We start from the raw sequence: 16,964 nt of genomic DNA, 5'->3' as shown, positions 1-16,964 counted from the left end.
CGAACGATACAGATTTTATGCCTTGGTGTTAAATATTTAACGCAACCATCTCCGAACTCGATTAAGAAGTTTCACTTCAAAAAATTCCGAAGAGTCCAGAAAAAGTCACCATTTTGACATGCTTCGGTTTTCGGTTAACCAGTTTTCCGGCGCAAGTAGGAGTAATTTGAATTTGTGCCAACTAACGCCAATTGGGGATGCCATATTTCGGCTAGATTTATGAACTTCACTATAGCAAACTTTTAGATCAAGTGGTATAAAGAACATAGCGTCAATATTGGCACTGAGATCAGGCCAATGGATAAATACTGGGCTATTATGGAAAAGAAATTGCTGCTTTATGAGCAAGTTGCCATAAAAGAAGAGGGTCTGCAAAAAAATGGGTGAAAGTGTCGTCGGAGGTAACACGAAATGATGTGCAGCATCTAATGAGGAGAGTTAATTCCAAACTGCGAGCTTCCGCGTATTCCGCGATCATATGGAGAAAAATGTATATCATATAAAATCATAGTTTCGTTCTTTTAGAATAAGCTTTCTAAATACGGATTTTGTTTGAAGGATCAGTTTTTTGGTTTCAAAAGAGTCGCGGAAAAAAACTCGAAAAGGTTCAAAAATAACCCGCAAAAATACCCTTTCCATTGATAGCGAAATTTTTCTTTCCCGTGACCACTTCATGGACCGCGAATTAAGCTACTCACTTTTCAGGAAATCACTTGAGAGGCTTTGTTGTGCAACTAGCGTATTTAATTGCAAAGGCTTGGGGAAAACCATTCAATAACTTTCTTTTACATTTTCCATTCCCTTCAGTGTATTTCCATTAATTTAATATCTCATCACAAAGAGTAGTATATGTTTATTAGTTCAAGCGTGCATCTGCGAATTGAGGTAGCTATCCTAAACTTGCACCAATTGGACACAGAAAATTTACTCTATACTTTCTTTCTAAGGCTTAATACTTGTTCTATTACCTTTGCTTTCCCCCCGTCCCACTCTCTGATCTCATTATTGTTAGATATATTCCTAATTTTTAAGTTATTGTATTCCATGTTACTAAGGTGGTCTTTAATTTTTATGTACAGCACAATAAAAGACTATGTCTTGTTTGTGTATAAATAAATAAATGAAAATGAAATGAAAATTCCTCGGAAAAATTTTACAACTTTTACAATTTTACCAAAGAAAATTTAGTTATTTTTCATTAGAAATCCAATACAAGCCTCCTTAGTTTGCAAACCTTGGCAAAATAGAAGTAGAAATTATGATCCTAGATATTCTAAATGAAATTTGTGTATTCATTATTTTTATCATTGGCACCAAAAAAAGAGCACAGAACTGTGAAAAATGAGTTTAATACCTTCAGCCATTTAAATAGTATATTTATACGTGTGCGGGTTTTAAGTAAACACCTAAATATGCACATAAAAACGCAAATATTATGTAGGTTTTTATTAGTAATGTTAATCTCGGGATAGCGGGATTATTTGCCTAGAATCCTGAGATGTTCGGTATTTGTAATTTACACTGGTGGCAAAAATATAAACGACTTAAGTTGACCGATTTTGGCTATATTCCTTTTGTTTGTTCAATATTCAATATTTAATGTTTAATATTTAATATTTAATATTTTTTTTTATAAATGTGTAGCTCATTATACATATAATACCTTGCGACAGGCAATTTTGCTCAACAAAAAAATCAATATACATATACATGAAAACAAGGGCCAAATATAGTAAGATTGCATTCTTCATTTTTCTCTCTCACGGCAGGTTTTTTAAAAGAACTTTAAAATGTGAAAGATATGAGCAATTTAATTTTTTTTTTTTAATTTCAGTGCAATGTACTTAAAAAACCAGTAAGGGTATTAAATGAGAGACAGAATTCTGTAATGTTAAAAAGGTTTACATTTTTGGCGCGGGACGGGTAGGTATTGAAAATACCCTTTTACAAATTTAACCTTGATTATCCTTGAAATTTTGCAATTTTTATTTTTGAGAAAATTATATGTTAAGGACTAACTGTTTTAGCTTAATAAATAAAATACATTAAAGTGGCATTTTCAATTCCTATTCGTCTTTGTGAACCCCAAAAATTCTTTCATTTGGTACCCATATTTTTGTTTTCCATTGCACTAAATTTTTTAAATAAATAAGTTTTAGAAATGATCATATCTTAGAAATTATAAAGTCTTAAAAAAAAATCATGACGTCAGAGAAATGCCCATTAATATGCACTTAATTAGATTAAATATGAGGGTAGACTTAAAAAAAAACATGAATATTTTGAATAAACAAAAGGAATATAGACAAAACTGGTCGAATTAAGGCACTTCTTTTATTTCTGCCACTAGTATTATGAACTTCTTTCAACCAGAAAATAAAATTCTTGAGTTAATATTTTTTGCATCGAGCTTTTTTCGACATACTTTAAATAAGTTTATCAGATATGTATACGCTAAAATTTTAGTAAATGCATATAAATAAACTTATTGTCTTTCGTTTTGGTAGTTATGAAATAATTTTCACTTTAAATAAAAGAGTACGTTTAAACCCATTTACTTAGTATTTATGATATGGTACGAGAGCTTCTCAAACCATATTGATGCAATTTTTTTCAAGTAAAGTTGTTTGAAAATTTGTATTTGTTATTTTATGGCCTTATAACAATTATATTCAACAACATCAACAAGCCTCAAGCTCAATAAAAATTGTTGAATATAGTTGTTGAAAAATAATAAATATCTAAATCCCGGAACTAATCCCGCGATCCCAGGATTGAACCAACGACATCCCGAAAATCCCGGGATCGTAAAAATCGAAAAAATTAACATCCCTAGTGTGTTGTGTGTATATGTATACATAGAACCATCTCTGGTTTAAAATCCACCCACTGCTCCTCACACATTTATCGTATTGGTTTTTGTATGGGAAATGCTATAAAAGTCATTCAACCATTTCAATAGCAACATTTGGCATTGCTTTCTCATTTTGGGAATTTTTCGAAAATCTTATAATATCAACAACATATGTACATATATATGTATATGCATGTGTTGGCTTAACGCACATCTTATTAAATGCATACTATACATGCAAATACTATATCTATAGCTAACGTGTACAAGCTTTAGCCCGTAGCAAACCCACATGCAAATATAACGGGTGATTTTTTTGAGGTTAGGATTTTCATGCATTAGTATTTGACAGATCACGTGGGATTTCAGACATGGTGTCAAAGAGAAAGATGCTCAGTATGCTTTGAAATTTCATCATGAATAGACTTACTAACGAGCAACGCTTGCAAATCATTGAATTTTATTACCAAAATCAGTGTTCGGTTCGAAATTTTTTATCGACAAATTTTGTTCAGCGATGAGGCTCATTTCTGGTTGAATGGCTTCGTAAATAAGCAAAATTGCCGCATTTGGAGTGAAGAGCAACCAGAAGCCGTTCAAGAACTGCCCATGCATCCCGAAAAATGCACTGTTTGGTGTGGTTTGTAGGCTGGTGGAATCATTGGACCGTATTTTTTCAAAGATGCTGTTGGACGCAACGTTACGGTGAATGGCGATCGCTATCGTTCGATGCTAACAAACTTTTTGTTGCCAAAAATGGAAGAACTGAACTTGGTTGACATGTGGTTTCAACAAGATGGCGCTACATGCCACACAGCTCGCGATTCTATGGCCATTTTGAGGGAAAACTTCGGAGAACAATTCATCTCAAGAAATGGACCGGTAAGTTGGCCACCAAGATCATGCGATTTGACGCCTTTAGACTATTTTTTGTGGGGCTACGTCAAGTCTAAAGTCTACAGAAATAAGCCAGCAACTATTCCAGCTTTGGAAGACAACATTTCCGAAGAAATTCGGGCTATTCCGGCCGAAATGCTCGAAAAAGTTGCCCAAAATTGGACTTTCCGAATGGACCACTTAAGACGCAGCCGCGGTCAACATTTAAATGAAATTATCTTCAAAAAGTAAATGTCATGGACCAATCTAACGTTTCAAATAAAGAACCGATGAGATTTTGCAAATTTTATGCATTTTTTTTAAAAAAAAAGTTATCAAGCTCTTAAAAAATCACCCGTTACTTTGGTTTTCATACATATGTACATATGTACATTTCGCATGCAATTGCTTTTTATGTGTATGTCGACACTGGCATTCAAATAAAGTGTCACGCATTTGACATTTGTCTGTGACATTGTGGCATTTGTATGGCATATGGCAATGTATGCGTTGCTTTCATTTTGAATTTTTCAGTCCAAGAGAACGTACATTCATAAGTACCTTCGACAGATTTTTTTTTACATTTGTTGGTGTGTATGTAAGTGTGTGTGAGGCGCCGCATTGCTTTTGGGTAGGTGTATTTTGTTGCCTGTCTTCACGTGTTCCGCTTTATTTAGCATGATTTTAGGCGTGAAATTCGCATGAATGAGCGCCTGCGTGGCTGAATAAATGGGTTATTGTGCAATGAATTGGGTGCAAAGAAACAAATGACGAAATTCATAAAAAACGAAGAGGTGGCAGTACGAGCATTTTCCAATGGGTTTTCTGCATAATAACCAGCAAATGGCGTGGATAATTAAGAAAAAATATTTTTTTTTTTGTGATTTTTTCTTTAGTTCTATATTAAAGTAGCAAGTGTATGTGTGACTTACCTTATAAATTCCGAATATGAGCATAACACTTAACACTATCATGGACATTTGTGTGCCAATAATGGCGAAATATGCTATTTGAACACCTGAAAGGAGAGGTAAAAAATTTAAGAATATAAAAATTGCTTGTTTTTAGCATTATAATGTTAAAAACACTTAAGTTTCGATATGGCACAAAAAACGCCGAAATACGTGCGCTTAAGATTGGGTCGTAGATTACGGATCGATATACAGGTTTGCCCAAATCAAGTAATTTTTGCAAGACATTTTAATTTTTATGTAGAAAAATATTCAAAAGGAAACAATTTTACTCATACGCCACATCGTACTTGGCGTATGCAAGACATTTTCCATGTTAACGTTTGAATTTATTTTTGTTTTTTTCAGTCGCAATGCAAACATAAAATGAAAATATCTTTGGAAAATTATCGGACTTAGAAAATTGGATTATAGATCTGTAATCTGTAACACAAAATTAAATTTACGTATCTCGGTATTTTTGTGTATCATTTTAACGTCTCTACAATGTAATTAGCAAGGTATATTTTTTATTTATTTGATATTACTTTCCATTATGAGATGGAATGATCTCGAGAAAATGTATCAAATTCAGATATCTTTTGCAAATGAAGAATCATGTTACACAGTGCTACAGCCACATAATTTTTTTTTTGAAAAATTAGAAGGAATCTGCGTAGAACCAAAATGTCACGTATATAATATTTATGGACACAAACATAGAAGACAAAAAACGAAAATAAACTTAACCTCAAAAATTACTTAAAATGCCCTAAAAAGCACGCCAATGAATATATGACAACAAAATTTTTTGCATATATTTTTAATACTATTAACATATTTTTTGTCCATCAAAAGTATCAAATTTAGCATTTATAAAGTGCAATTTTTGTCTGCTTATATTTATTAAAATATTTGGTCTATTTCTCTGATTTTTTCCCTGTTTTAAAGAAAAGTTATAAGAAAAACACGTTGCGTAATTGAATAAAAATATCAATCGGTTTTAGTTGAATAAAATTAATCTGACTACCTAGGATCAAGCAAATAATGAATAGCTGTTACCAACAGTTTTAAAAAAAGTGGGACAAATAGTTAAAAGAAATGTATGGGCGAAAGTAAAGATTAATGCATATATCGTAAAATTTTTTGGGAAATACTTTCGTAGAACGTTTTAGCCTGCTCCCGACAGAAAATTTCCTTTTAACCTTTACTTCATGAAACCCCACAAAAAGCTAATTTTGAAGCTCGTTACAGGATTGATATACTCTAGAAAATTATTCTTCGGAAAATTTTACTAGGGATCTTCTCAGGCGAAAGCTTCATGCCACTCCCGTAAAAGCCTCGCCAAGTAAGAAGAAAAAAGTTAATATTGGCTTATTTCTCACGCTCCTACAGTATGAGATCAAGGGAAATTCAATCCAGCTATAGTTACTTTAAATTTACAAAATATTTAACAACGTTCGCTGCCAATTTGTGTAATAATCCACAAACAGGCCGAAGTAAATATCCGCTAAGAAATGGCTTTGTGAATTAACCCAACATCCCGTGTGTCAAATAATGCGCTCATTATTACAGCATCGCACAGTTTACAAGTGAATTTAATAGCTAAATTGACAAGCGGATTATAGCGCCTTAAATGAACGCTGACACGCACAGTTCGTACATGTATATGCGCATATATATGCACTTGTATATACATATCGAGGGATTGCTTTGTATCCTAAACAAAGAGCCTGACTATAGCTTTCGTTGAGTAAGTATGTATTTTGTGCAAAACTGGACATCGCTTAGGCCTTTTATGCTACATATTAAGGACATTTGGTCGAACAGGTCCTTTTTAGAGACATGCATACATGCTTTTGTGTATTGCTGTTGGCATATGTGAGTGTGATGCTAGCATATGTGGGTAGTTAAGTAATGAAAAAAGATATGAATATACACAAATGTATAGAAAATGTGTTTATATATTTTTTCTTGTATTAATCAGCTTAAAATATAAATAGGATCAGCTTCTTTTGTTGTTTGGCTAGCGTTCGATTTTGTAGTATTCTAAAGGAAAATATTACTATCTACTTTAATGGTTCTTGAGTACAAGAGTCTAAAAATAGTCAAATTTTAGAATATAATTAAATACAAATACATTTTTTTTCTCACACACACTTACCATAGTAAACATCCTCCAGCGTCTCCGCTTTACGCATATTCACATTTATACGCCATGAGTATATTAACACGATTAAAAGTGACATATTCTGAAAAAAAATAAAATAAATGAACGGAAATAAATAACACATTAAATATTAGTTGGTATGTAGATAGTTATTATTGCGATAAATAATTGCGCTGAATAAGTAATTAATATGTCATTAAATGCACTCAAACTCTGCGGACCGCATGTCACTCATACGCCATGGCAACATACGCACGCAAACCACTTAACTTGCTTTTTTTCAATAGGGGTATTCTCTGAGTCTTGCAAAGCCCTTGCACGGTGCACAGATTGCACGGATTGCACGGTAAAAACCGGTTTTCGTATGGGACAGCTTTGCAAACCGTGCAATCCGTGCATCTTGCAAGAGCTTTGCAAGACTCAGAGAATACCCCTAATATGTATTTTAATTATGCATATGCCGCATTTCAAAATAAATGAAAATTGCGGTGAAGGAGCCGTAGAGGGGCCTACAATAAAAACTGTAAAATAATTTATAGCGCATACATTAAATGCTGTTAATTAGGATAATTGATGTCATTAATGTAATTAACGTATCACAATGAGACATAAATTAATGTGGGCATATAACAACATAGGTGCACAAATATGTACATATGTATGTATACGTGAATGTATGTGCGTATGCAAATACATATGTGTCTTAATAAAAAATTTTGAATGCATGCAGATGACCATATATCAACATAGCGTAGAAGTTGGAAAAGGCCGCATACATTATCTTCAGGCGGTTGTAAAGTTTTTTGTTTGATGTGAAACTCTTATGCGGCGGTATCGCAAAAATGGAGAGTGAAATTTTTAAATCTGAAAACGTTACATGAGTGAGAAGGAAAATATAGGAAGGAAAAAACGAAATAGAGCGACGCATGACGGGTACGAGTACCTACATATGTATATATGTATATTTGAATGCACGTATGTATGTATACATAAATATGAACGAACTCATTGCGCATTTCAGCTCTGCCGCTACCAGGCAATATATGTATAAATGATGCAAGCGTGCTTCGCGTAACTACATCCATTCGTACATATGTACATACGTTTGTGTGGATATATTTATGATGAAGACTTAAAGAAGGTTAAAATGATTACTATTCTCAACTGAAGTAACTTTTAAGTTATATTTCCAGCTACCCGACCCGTGCTGCAGTGCATTTTAAGCGGAAGTGCTCGTCACTCCAGATTCAACATAAAGCCAGGGTAAAGGAAGAAGTGCTTGGCAAGGCATGGTAAGGCAGCTTTGAAAGATTTAGACTCAAACATAGACAATGCAAATTTTTACTTGGCCTGACTTGACTTGACTTAAGAAGGGGGCATGGGATTTTACTCGGAAACTCTTCTATTCACCTGGCATATTCTATTTATTTCTCTACACTTTTTTTTTGAAATACCATCGAAAGTATTCAGCAAAAATACTTGTCAAATTAAATTTTCTCCCTCGAATTATGCTGAGGAAGATTATATTATTTCTATCAAATATATCAAACTCAATGCAGATTGCAAAATTAAACACGCACATGCATCACGCGCTTGCTATTTGGGGGTATATATCGAAAAAAAAACAAACATTTACACGCAAAATGCAACAGTACCAATTTTAACTAAGCACGCATCGTAAGCGCTTAGCCTGAACATGTTCGCTTTAAAATGTATGTCACTTGCCACATGCCAGGCGCATTAAAATCGCACAAATTTAATTTAATTTTTAATGCTATTTATGCGCAGAAACTACATGTACGGTGGCATGTAGTTGGAGCCAACATGGCGTATGCGTGATTTTGGGGCAATGTTGATTTTATTTTTGTACATTTTTGCTTTTTCCCTCGCTTCTTTCGCTTGCTCATGCTGGGGCACAGTAAAACGAGGACAGGCGAATATATGTATATTCAAATGTAAATATGTATGTGCAATGTACATATATCTATGCCTGCATTTCAAACACACATGCACGCACAACAAAAACGCCCAGCTAAACCGATTTTTTTCCACTTTTGTTCGCGCTGCTCATGCCACTTCTCATGTCACTCAGCCGTTTTTAATTTCGTTTCATTTCATTTCTTTGTTTCTTCAGCTAAATTTCAAAAATATATAATTTTTTTAATTTTTTGTTGTTTCCTGTAATTTCATTCAAATTATACTCACAATTGTGTAAATCGCACTTGTTAACGCCAAATTTTTCGCATGCAACATCCGACAACATCCTGTCCCCGTTAGCGGTCCATATGGATACAATATCACCGATTTCATTTTCTCACCCGCACCCACACCGACACCAGTTGCGGCTGCCGCCGCCGCCACAACACACGTTTTATGTTTGGCTTTCATTTTCATGTTTGTTCGGCTGTGTTGTTGATGTGCTTTTTATTGTTGTTTTAGCTTCTTTGGTATCCTTGTTGCTGTTGAAACACACGTATTCGTGGCACCTTTTGCTGGCTTGGCTTGCGACGAGTTTCTGCTGACTGGTGTGCTTCTAATTCTTGCTATTATTGTTGTTCTTGTTGCTGCTCTTTATGCGGTATATGCAAATAGTGTTGCTTTGCTGTATGTCACAGTTGGCATTAGCGTCGCATAGATGCCACACACAAGCTGACGCCCATACTTTTTGAAAAGAAGCTTTACTTTGCAAACTGGTATTTCTTTGCTCTTTTTTCGCTCTTCTCTCTTGCTTTCTTTGCAATATGCTTTCGCATTCATTTGTTAAAAAACCAAATTTCATGCGAATTTTAGATCGAAAAACTGGTATTTCGCATATTTATGGAAGAAATATGAATGGCCAGAGCCTTTGGTAGCCAAATTAGTGCTGCAATAAAAAATTAGTGTTTTTTTTTTTAATTAGTAGGAGTTCAGAATTTTAGCTATATTTAGGAGACTTTTTTCAGAACTATTCTAAATATTTATATAATTTTTTTTTTTTGAGTTTTTATATTTTGTATTAGCGTCGTACGGACGTAGCGCGAAATTTAATACCGGAAACTTGCGCAAATATCCGTAAGCACAATATTGGTATCAAATAGAAATTCTTCAAACCAAATTTGACAAGAGATGGCGGAAAATCGTTCCACGTCATCTTCATACCCTGGCGCAAAGTGTACAAAAAGGAGCAGCTGTTGGAAAAATCGTTACCTGTAAATTTGTCTTTGGCAGTGTTGCCACTTATAAAAAAATCATCACTGACTAACGAAGTAAGCTTACTTTGTATGGACGTTACGCCTTATGTGTCCGTAATTTGTAAAATATATGTTCAAATTTTTGTTGTGAGCTTTAGCCAAAGAATCAAACTATTCTAATACGAGTGTGAATGCTATCTCAAACTTAAAATTAATTTATTATTAGGATTGCCATCTTTTGCCATAACCATTTTTTACTTCTTAGTCAGCATTTTAAAATACAAATTGCATTGAATTGTACAAAAAGAATTAAAAGAAACTTTTCGGACATGTAAGATGGCTTTTAGCAAAAACTAAACAGTTAATCAAAAACATTTTAAAGGAAATTTTTCAATAGTGTACCATGCTTTCAAAAAAGGAGTACTATAGGTAGAAGGGGCCGCCTACTTATTATATCGAAAAAAATATATTCAAATTTGTGAAACAAAATTATCCTCAAACGAAAGCACTTTAAGGATTAAGGTACTCGTTTTATTTCTTTCCGTTTATATTTAATGAAATGAAAATTTGCTAAGTGCGAAAAAAGCTAGGGAAATTCCATAAGGCCAAAGTTATACGAAATCTTTTAATTAACATCAAATCGAAGCCTTCTTATTCGTATGGACTTCTGCTTTGCTTTTAACATGCAAAATATTGCATTCAAAGTCAAGAAAATGGATGTAAGAAGTTGGTTTCCTCTTCAGTAAAACTTTGAAAAACGTAAACGCAAAGCAGGCGATATATTTTTTTTGTGTACACTTGCCCCCTAAACATATACATACGTATGTATGTACATATATAAAAAATAAATTACCTAAAAAAATCTTGATCTGAGTTAGTCAACTTTCCAAAGATCAGTGATTAATAAATTTCAGCTTTGAAAATCAAAACACTTTTAAAATGGAGTTGCTACGCTTTCCAATATTTTATTTTTATTTTTTTGTTTTATTTCAATTACAATAACTGATCCATGTTAAAATATTTAAAAAATGCAATTAAAATTTTTTGTTTGATTATGCATTGAATTATTGAGCAAGTTTTAGCATAAAAGTGTTGGCTGCTCGAAAAGAATTTTACTTAGACATATTTATAAATAGTGTTGCCATCTAATCACAAAATTTTAAATATTTGAAAGCAACAGATATTCCAAGGCTGATGGATGTTAGGCTTTAAGAGATGTTTGCAGCTCTCTATAAAAACGCAAAAATTCATATAAAATGCCGCACAAAAATTGGAAAAGAAACATCCTTGTACCAAAGTTTCTTAAAATAGTTTGCAGCTTTCAAGAAAAAAATGCTCGTACATTTATTTCTTGCATCATTGGTTTAAAATAAATTGGATTAGGTTGGATTGCATTGGGTTGGCCTACATATATATATGTATGTGAAGAAGAAGACTTAAAAATCTACATTGATTTTCCATAAAAAAAAATAAGAAAAAGGTATGGTACTTCAATATAGTAAATGCTGGACAGTTGAATATCTTTTCAAGGCTATCTGGCGCAAAAAGAATTTGACTACTTCGCATATATCTCAAAAAATAATATTACGTATCTAGTACTTAGAAAAATAAACTTCCGAAACTCCAAATCATACTCAAGTCGCTTACATCACCCCACAAAAGCTCTTACGGGGTCTACATGTGCTACCTGGCTACCATTAACCATAGCCATTCACCCACAAACTATTAAAATTAATTTTTTTTTTATACAAATAAATTTAATCCGAAGGAGAGCAGTTTTACTGAGTTGATGGACTAAAATTTTTATTTCAAAATCACAATTGCCCTTTTAAATCTTGGCCTTTTAACTTCCTCTTCAAAATATGTAAATATCAAATAAGGTTTGACTCTTCTTGTTTACTTTTACTTTATTAAATTCCTTTTCTGGTCAACTCAAAGTAAATGTATAAAAATAGATGCATACATACATACCAAGTAAATTAATTTGATTCTCTTTCTAAATTCACAAACTTGTTCTTCGTTACTCTCCACCAGCCGAATGCTAAAAGCAATACCAAAGTCAACTCAAAAAACTTAAACTAACAAGCCTAGAGCACAACGTATAGCACGCCACACAGCAAATTAAACTCTACTAAATTAGCAAAATTTAATGGAAATACTTTTGTAATTTAGCCAAAGATGATGACCGCCAACAACCCAGCGGCTATGCGCTACGCAATCCCCAACGTCATCCTACCACCAGTAAAGAGAAGAATAATCATTATGAATACTTAGCTTAGAGAATGGCTTAGAATGGCTGGTAATCCCCCAAACGCCCAAACGCTCAAAATGTTAATATTGTAGTATGCAATAATCTTAGCTATGCCGCGCTGACACCATGCACCAGCATAGGAAGTTGCTGTTTTTGGATAAATGTCTTTTATTATCACTTTGGTTTGTTTCGCTTGTTATCACTGTTCTTTTTATGTTATTTTCTGCGATTTAGTTTTTCATGATATGTCCGACATGTGGCAGGAATAAGGCAGGAATTAAGGGAGTTTGTGATTTGTTTTGATGGAAGCGTTAAGTAATGGGGTGAGAATTATAAGTACACATTTGATATTAAGGAAAAACATATAAGTATTAGTATAAAATGAATAGCAAAGAATACACGAATTTATAATAATATATTTATATTTTAAAAAGAGAAAAAAGTTTCGCGTAAAAGTTAAATTAGATAGACGGCGATTAGTTCTAATATATAAATGTTACTCATACGCTCTGGTGTTTTCGGTAATCAAATATTTCGCTAGCTTAGAGTGCCCAGCTGCTACGTCCATTTTTGATTTTTTTTTTTAATTTAACAGGAGAGAAAAAGGTTCTTGTAGCCATTGGCTTCAACTACTTCGCAAATCTTTGAATACAACATTTTGCTCGTTTAAAGCAAAGCAAAGCTATGTTAAAAGATTTCGTATTATCTTTGTTTGTCGGATTCTCGGTGCCTCCTTTAGGCTTAGCAAATTTGCCTTTAATTGCATACAAAGTAGAAAAAAGGTGTCCCTTAAACCTTTTGGAAACTATGCATTTTTAATATCCCTTGCTTCCTATAACAAAATATGAGTTTTCATAAAAAGTGGACTTAGCAACTTTTCCCTCTAAGCTATCGATTTACTTAAATATGCGATTTGAGCGACCCCTGAATATATATCCTGGGCGGTGAGAGCACTAAAATTCCGACTTTTATTTTATATTTTTGACCACCCTAATGTACACATTCAACTATGTATGATTATGCAAGATTACCGATTAAAGATGCTTAGTAACTGAGTATATGGCGGCTAGTGGCTAGTTAGAGGTGCGCACTACCACTCCGTAGGACCTGGGTTGAATACCTGATCCGAGCAACATTTAAATAAGAAAACGGTGACACTTGGTGGGGGTGTCCCTCTATTCCCTGCAGAAAAAAAAATATCAATTGACAATAAGTTACCCACTTGTACTTGGTTTGCTTTTTTGAGCGATTTCGATAAAAAACATAACTTTTAGTTAGCTACAAAAAGCCAACTTAAAACTAGTTGAAATGTAATGCAGGAGTCTTTACGATGTAATCTGGAGTTTGTTTTCTTGTAACAAGTTTCTATTTAAATATTCTCAGACAATTTTTTCTGCACTTCACAACTACTTTTTTCGAATTGAGGAAAAATAAAAAGAAGATCGAAATTTATATTACCGTTTTGAAGTATGTCTGAAGGAGTTCGAATATGCGCCCTCCTAAAGCAGAATATGTAAGAAAAAAAAGTTTTTCTTATTGATATTTTATGTCTAACAGTAGTTAGTTACAAGTTAGTTGACATCTAATGCAGAGGTAACCACCCTTGTAATCAGAAACCATAAGCGGCAACCATGAAAGGACCATTAGACACTTGATGCAGGACGCTTTAAACAAAACATATAATTGGTGTAGGAAAGAGGGACTATCCATAAATCCCAATAAAACAACAATCATCCCTTTCACTAGAAAAATTAAGCTATGCTTGCTAGATCTAAACCTAGATGGGACTGTGATTCCCCTTAAGGAAGAGTTCAAATATCTTGGCATAACCCTGGATAGGGAACTCAGCTGGGAGTCACATCTCAACTCTATTATCAACTCTCTTTATCAACAAAGCAACGAAATCGTTGTTAACGCCGGGACGTCTCGTTAGGAAAACATGGGGGCTACATTCAAAAATGACTTTCTGGGTATATAGTAGATGGTCAAACCGATGATAGTGTGTGGAGCCAGCGGACTTCAAGTGTTTTCACACTTAATTCGCTTATGCATATGATTTACCAGTTGTCGAATCTTCAAGCAGAAATCTCTGAAACGGGGTTACCTCGTATTCGAATAGACGTAGATGGCATGTCTGCTTGCTGATACAGCCAATATCGCGATAAGAAGATACTGCTCAGTATGATGAGTGATGAATGCTAACCAGCCATTCTTGCCTCACTGGCCATCCATATGAAGCGCATTGTATGCGGCGCAACTCAATACAATTTTGTTACTGTGCAACTTCCTCTCTTGCGTCGCAGCTATTAATATTGCATGCGGGCCCACGAAGATGGCTACTCTGGAGTCCATTGAACTTTAGTAGGAGTAGCTTAATCTGCCTATCTATCGCTAATTGAGCTTGTGGTGCTCAGCAGTGTCAACTAATGTGGCAGCAGAACCCTACAAAACTGGTTGAAACGCAATATCTTTAAATTATAAATTAGCTATGTCTTTAATGTTGGCTCTGCAAAATTTTCTCATTTAGCGTGAAATAGTTTGGAATATCAAAAATCAAAACCAAAACCAAATAATAACCAAAAGTTCCTGTTGAAGTAACGAATAAACCACGATTGTAAATAGAAACACACAAAAGCAAGAAAGCAAAGTTTGGAGCTGTCCTTGCAATTTCACTTGGTTGTAGCCATTTGCAGTTACTAAAGCAATTACATACAAATACATACTCAGTATTCAGGGCATTGGTTTTGCTTATATTTTTGCATACATATACGAGTGGGTAGAAGCTTGCTGTTTTTAAGCTGGCTTGTACTACATAAATAGTGTTGGAACTGACGCTCGTGGCATAACCCGAAGGAGTTGTTTTTCTATTGCCATACATTTTATACTTCAAATGCATTTGAATTGTTGATCTAAGTTGGCCCTCTTGTAGTTCAAGTTGAGGGAAAATTTGGTTGCTCTTTGAAATTCGTGTTGTTGCAACACAATACTTGTGGTTTGCCGTCAATGATGCTGCTGTATTTCTTAGTTGCTTTATACTTTTTTTGTGGAAGTACTCTTGGCGCAGGCACTCTTGCATGCAGAGACCACAGTCGCTACTTGAAAGGAGGGTACATATATAGTTATTTATGCACATTAAACCGAACCATCTTACAGTCAAAACAAAAGAGAAAACAAAAAAAGTTCACCGTACATCCCTGGGTCTGCAGTATTTTGATAAGGCGTTTTTGAAAATTATTTCCATTTTGCCTTTTACGTTTGTCCGTGACGCCTACATTCGGAAATAAAAATTATTTTTCGAATTGGTTCCATTCGAATGATCAACATACTTTTTTAGTAAAATTTTAATGATTTTTTTTTAGATCTAGTTTGCTGGCATTAGGGTGGTACGTTAGGATGGTAATGTGGTAGAATAAGGCACTTGAGCTCAGTGAGCAAGAAAAATATGTCTTCTTGGGACAAGAATATCGATATATCATACTTTATGATCCAAGTGTAAATGCCGAAGATATAACGAAAAATTTAAAAAGGAGGCCAATAAGATTTTTTAACTTGCCTTCGAATTGAAATAAATACTTCCTTAACCAAAGTTTAAAGATTTTAGCGAGCTTGGATTTTAGTGGAATTAGGATGGTAGGAACTAAGATCTGGCGGGCCAGTACTAGAACAAGGTTCCTGACGAATTTTAATGCTCCCACCCCCTAAGATTATTCTATACCGAAAAAATATACACATGATTTTCCGAATATGGGGCCATACCGCAGCATTCCGAATATGGAATGAAAATGTAGTCAACATTTTTTTTGTGTTCTGTTGACGTTATGGCAGTTGTGAATGCATTTTGAGGTTAGCAATAACGCATAAAAAATTAGTTTTGGCTAACTTTAGAACTTTTCTGGCGCATTTAATTGAAAATTTGCTGGTTCTGGTATTAAAGCGAAGAAATGAATTCAAAGAAACGTCTTTTAAGAAGAGGATAAACAATATTTTTTGCTAATTTCATAATATTTGCTTTTTTTATTGAATAATATATTAAATGATTTTCTTTCATTCAAAGTTTTTGTTCAATACAAATAAATTATGAAAAAAATTCGAATACTCTAAATTATAAATTTAATTAGGAGCATTTAGAAAACCCCAAAACATTCCGTCTATATTCGGATTCCATAGAGTCTTTTTCAAAAATCATAGGCAAATAGGGAAGTCCGCACAAAGTCAACGCAACTTATCTGAGTGAGCCTTTTACGACCCCGAAATCACTAATTTTAGATTTCGTTTAAAGCGCTAAAAATTTTTCATGTATTTTGAAGGAAAAAAAATTTCGTAGAAATTATATAGAATACCTTCATGTCAATATTTTTCGATCGGCAAACTCTGCTTCGCTTAAGGAGACTCCTAGTAATAATAACCGATTGTTTTTTTTACCATGTTTTTAAAAAAGGATTTTTTATGGTTGCCCCAATGAATTTTTCGGGGCTTTTGGGGACATATAAAAATAATTAATATTAAAAAATGTTTAAATAAAAAATTGGGTATTATTATTCGAAGTCCTCTGAAGAGGAATAGAGTTTTCCGATCGAAAAATACTCACTTCAAAGAATTCTATACTATATATTTGAACCAAAAATTTTGGCCCCTAAAATACATGGAAACTTTTGAGCGCTTTGAGGGAACTTCAAATATATTTTAGATTTTT

At 33.7% G+C, this 16,964-nt stretch overlaps 2 protein-coding genes across 2 annotated transcripts in view; both read right to left on the bottom strand.

The window, feature by feature from the left end:
- The window catches only part of LOC118739071, a 64,289-nt gene extending 54,632 nt beyond the window's left edge, over positions 1 to 9,657 (bottom strand). The window contains exons 1-3 of the mRNA XM_036470194.1: positions 9,056 to 9,657; positions 6,845 to 6,932; positions 4,663 to 4,748 (exon numbers count right to left, since the gene is read on the bottom strand). Coding sequence (XP_036326087.1) covers positions 4,663 to 4,748; positions 6,845 to 6,932; positions 9,056 to 9,244 — 363 coding nt within the window. The 5' untranslated portion in view covers positions 9,245 to 9,657. The remainder of the gene's footprint in view (positions 1 to 4,662; positions 4,749 to 6,844; positions 6,933 to 9,055) is intronic.
- LOC118739068 (glycerophosphocholine phosphodiesterase GPCPD1-like) overlaps positions 1 to 16,964 on the bottom strand; it is a 481,215-nt gene that overhangs the window by 181,361 nt on the left and 282,890 nt on the right. The gene's annotated exons all lie outside the window — the stretch shown is intronic.

This window comes from Rhagoletis pomonella, unplaced genomic scaffold, assembly GCF_013731165.1.
Source record: "Rhagoletis pomonella isolate Grant_MI unplaced genomic scaffold, Rhpom_1.0 Rhpom_scaffold_00005, whole genome shotgun sequence".
Classification (NCBI taxonomy): Eukaryota; Metazoa; Arthropoda; class Insecta; order Diptera; family Tephritidae; genus Rhagoletis; species Rhagoletis pomonella.
This window is presented reverse-complemented; position numbering and strand designations above follow the sequence as displayed.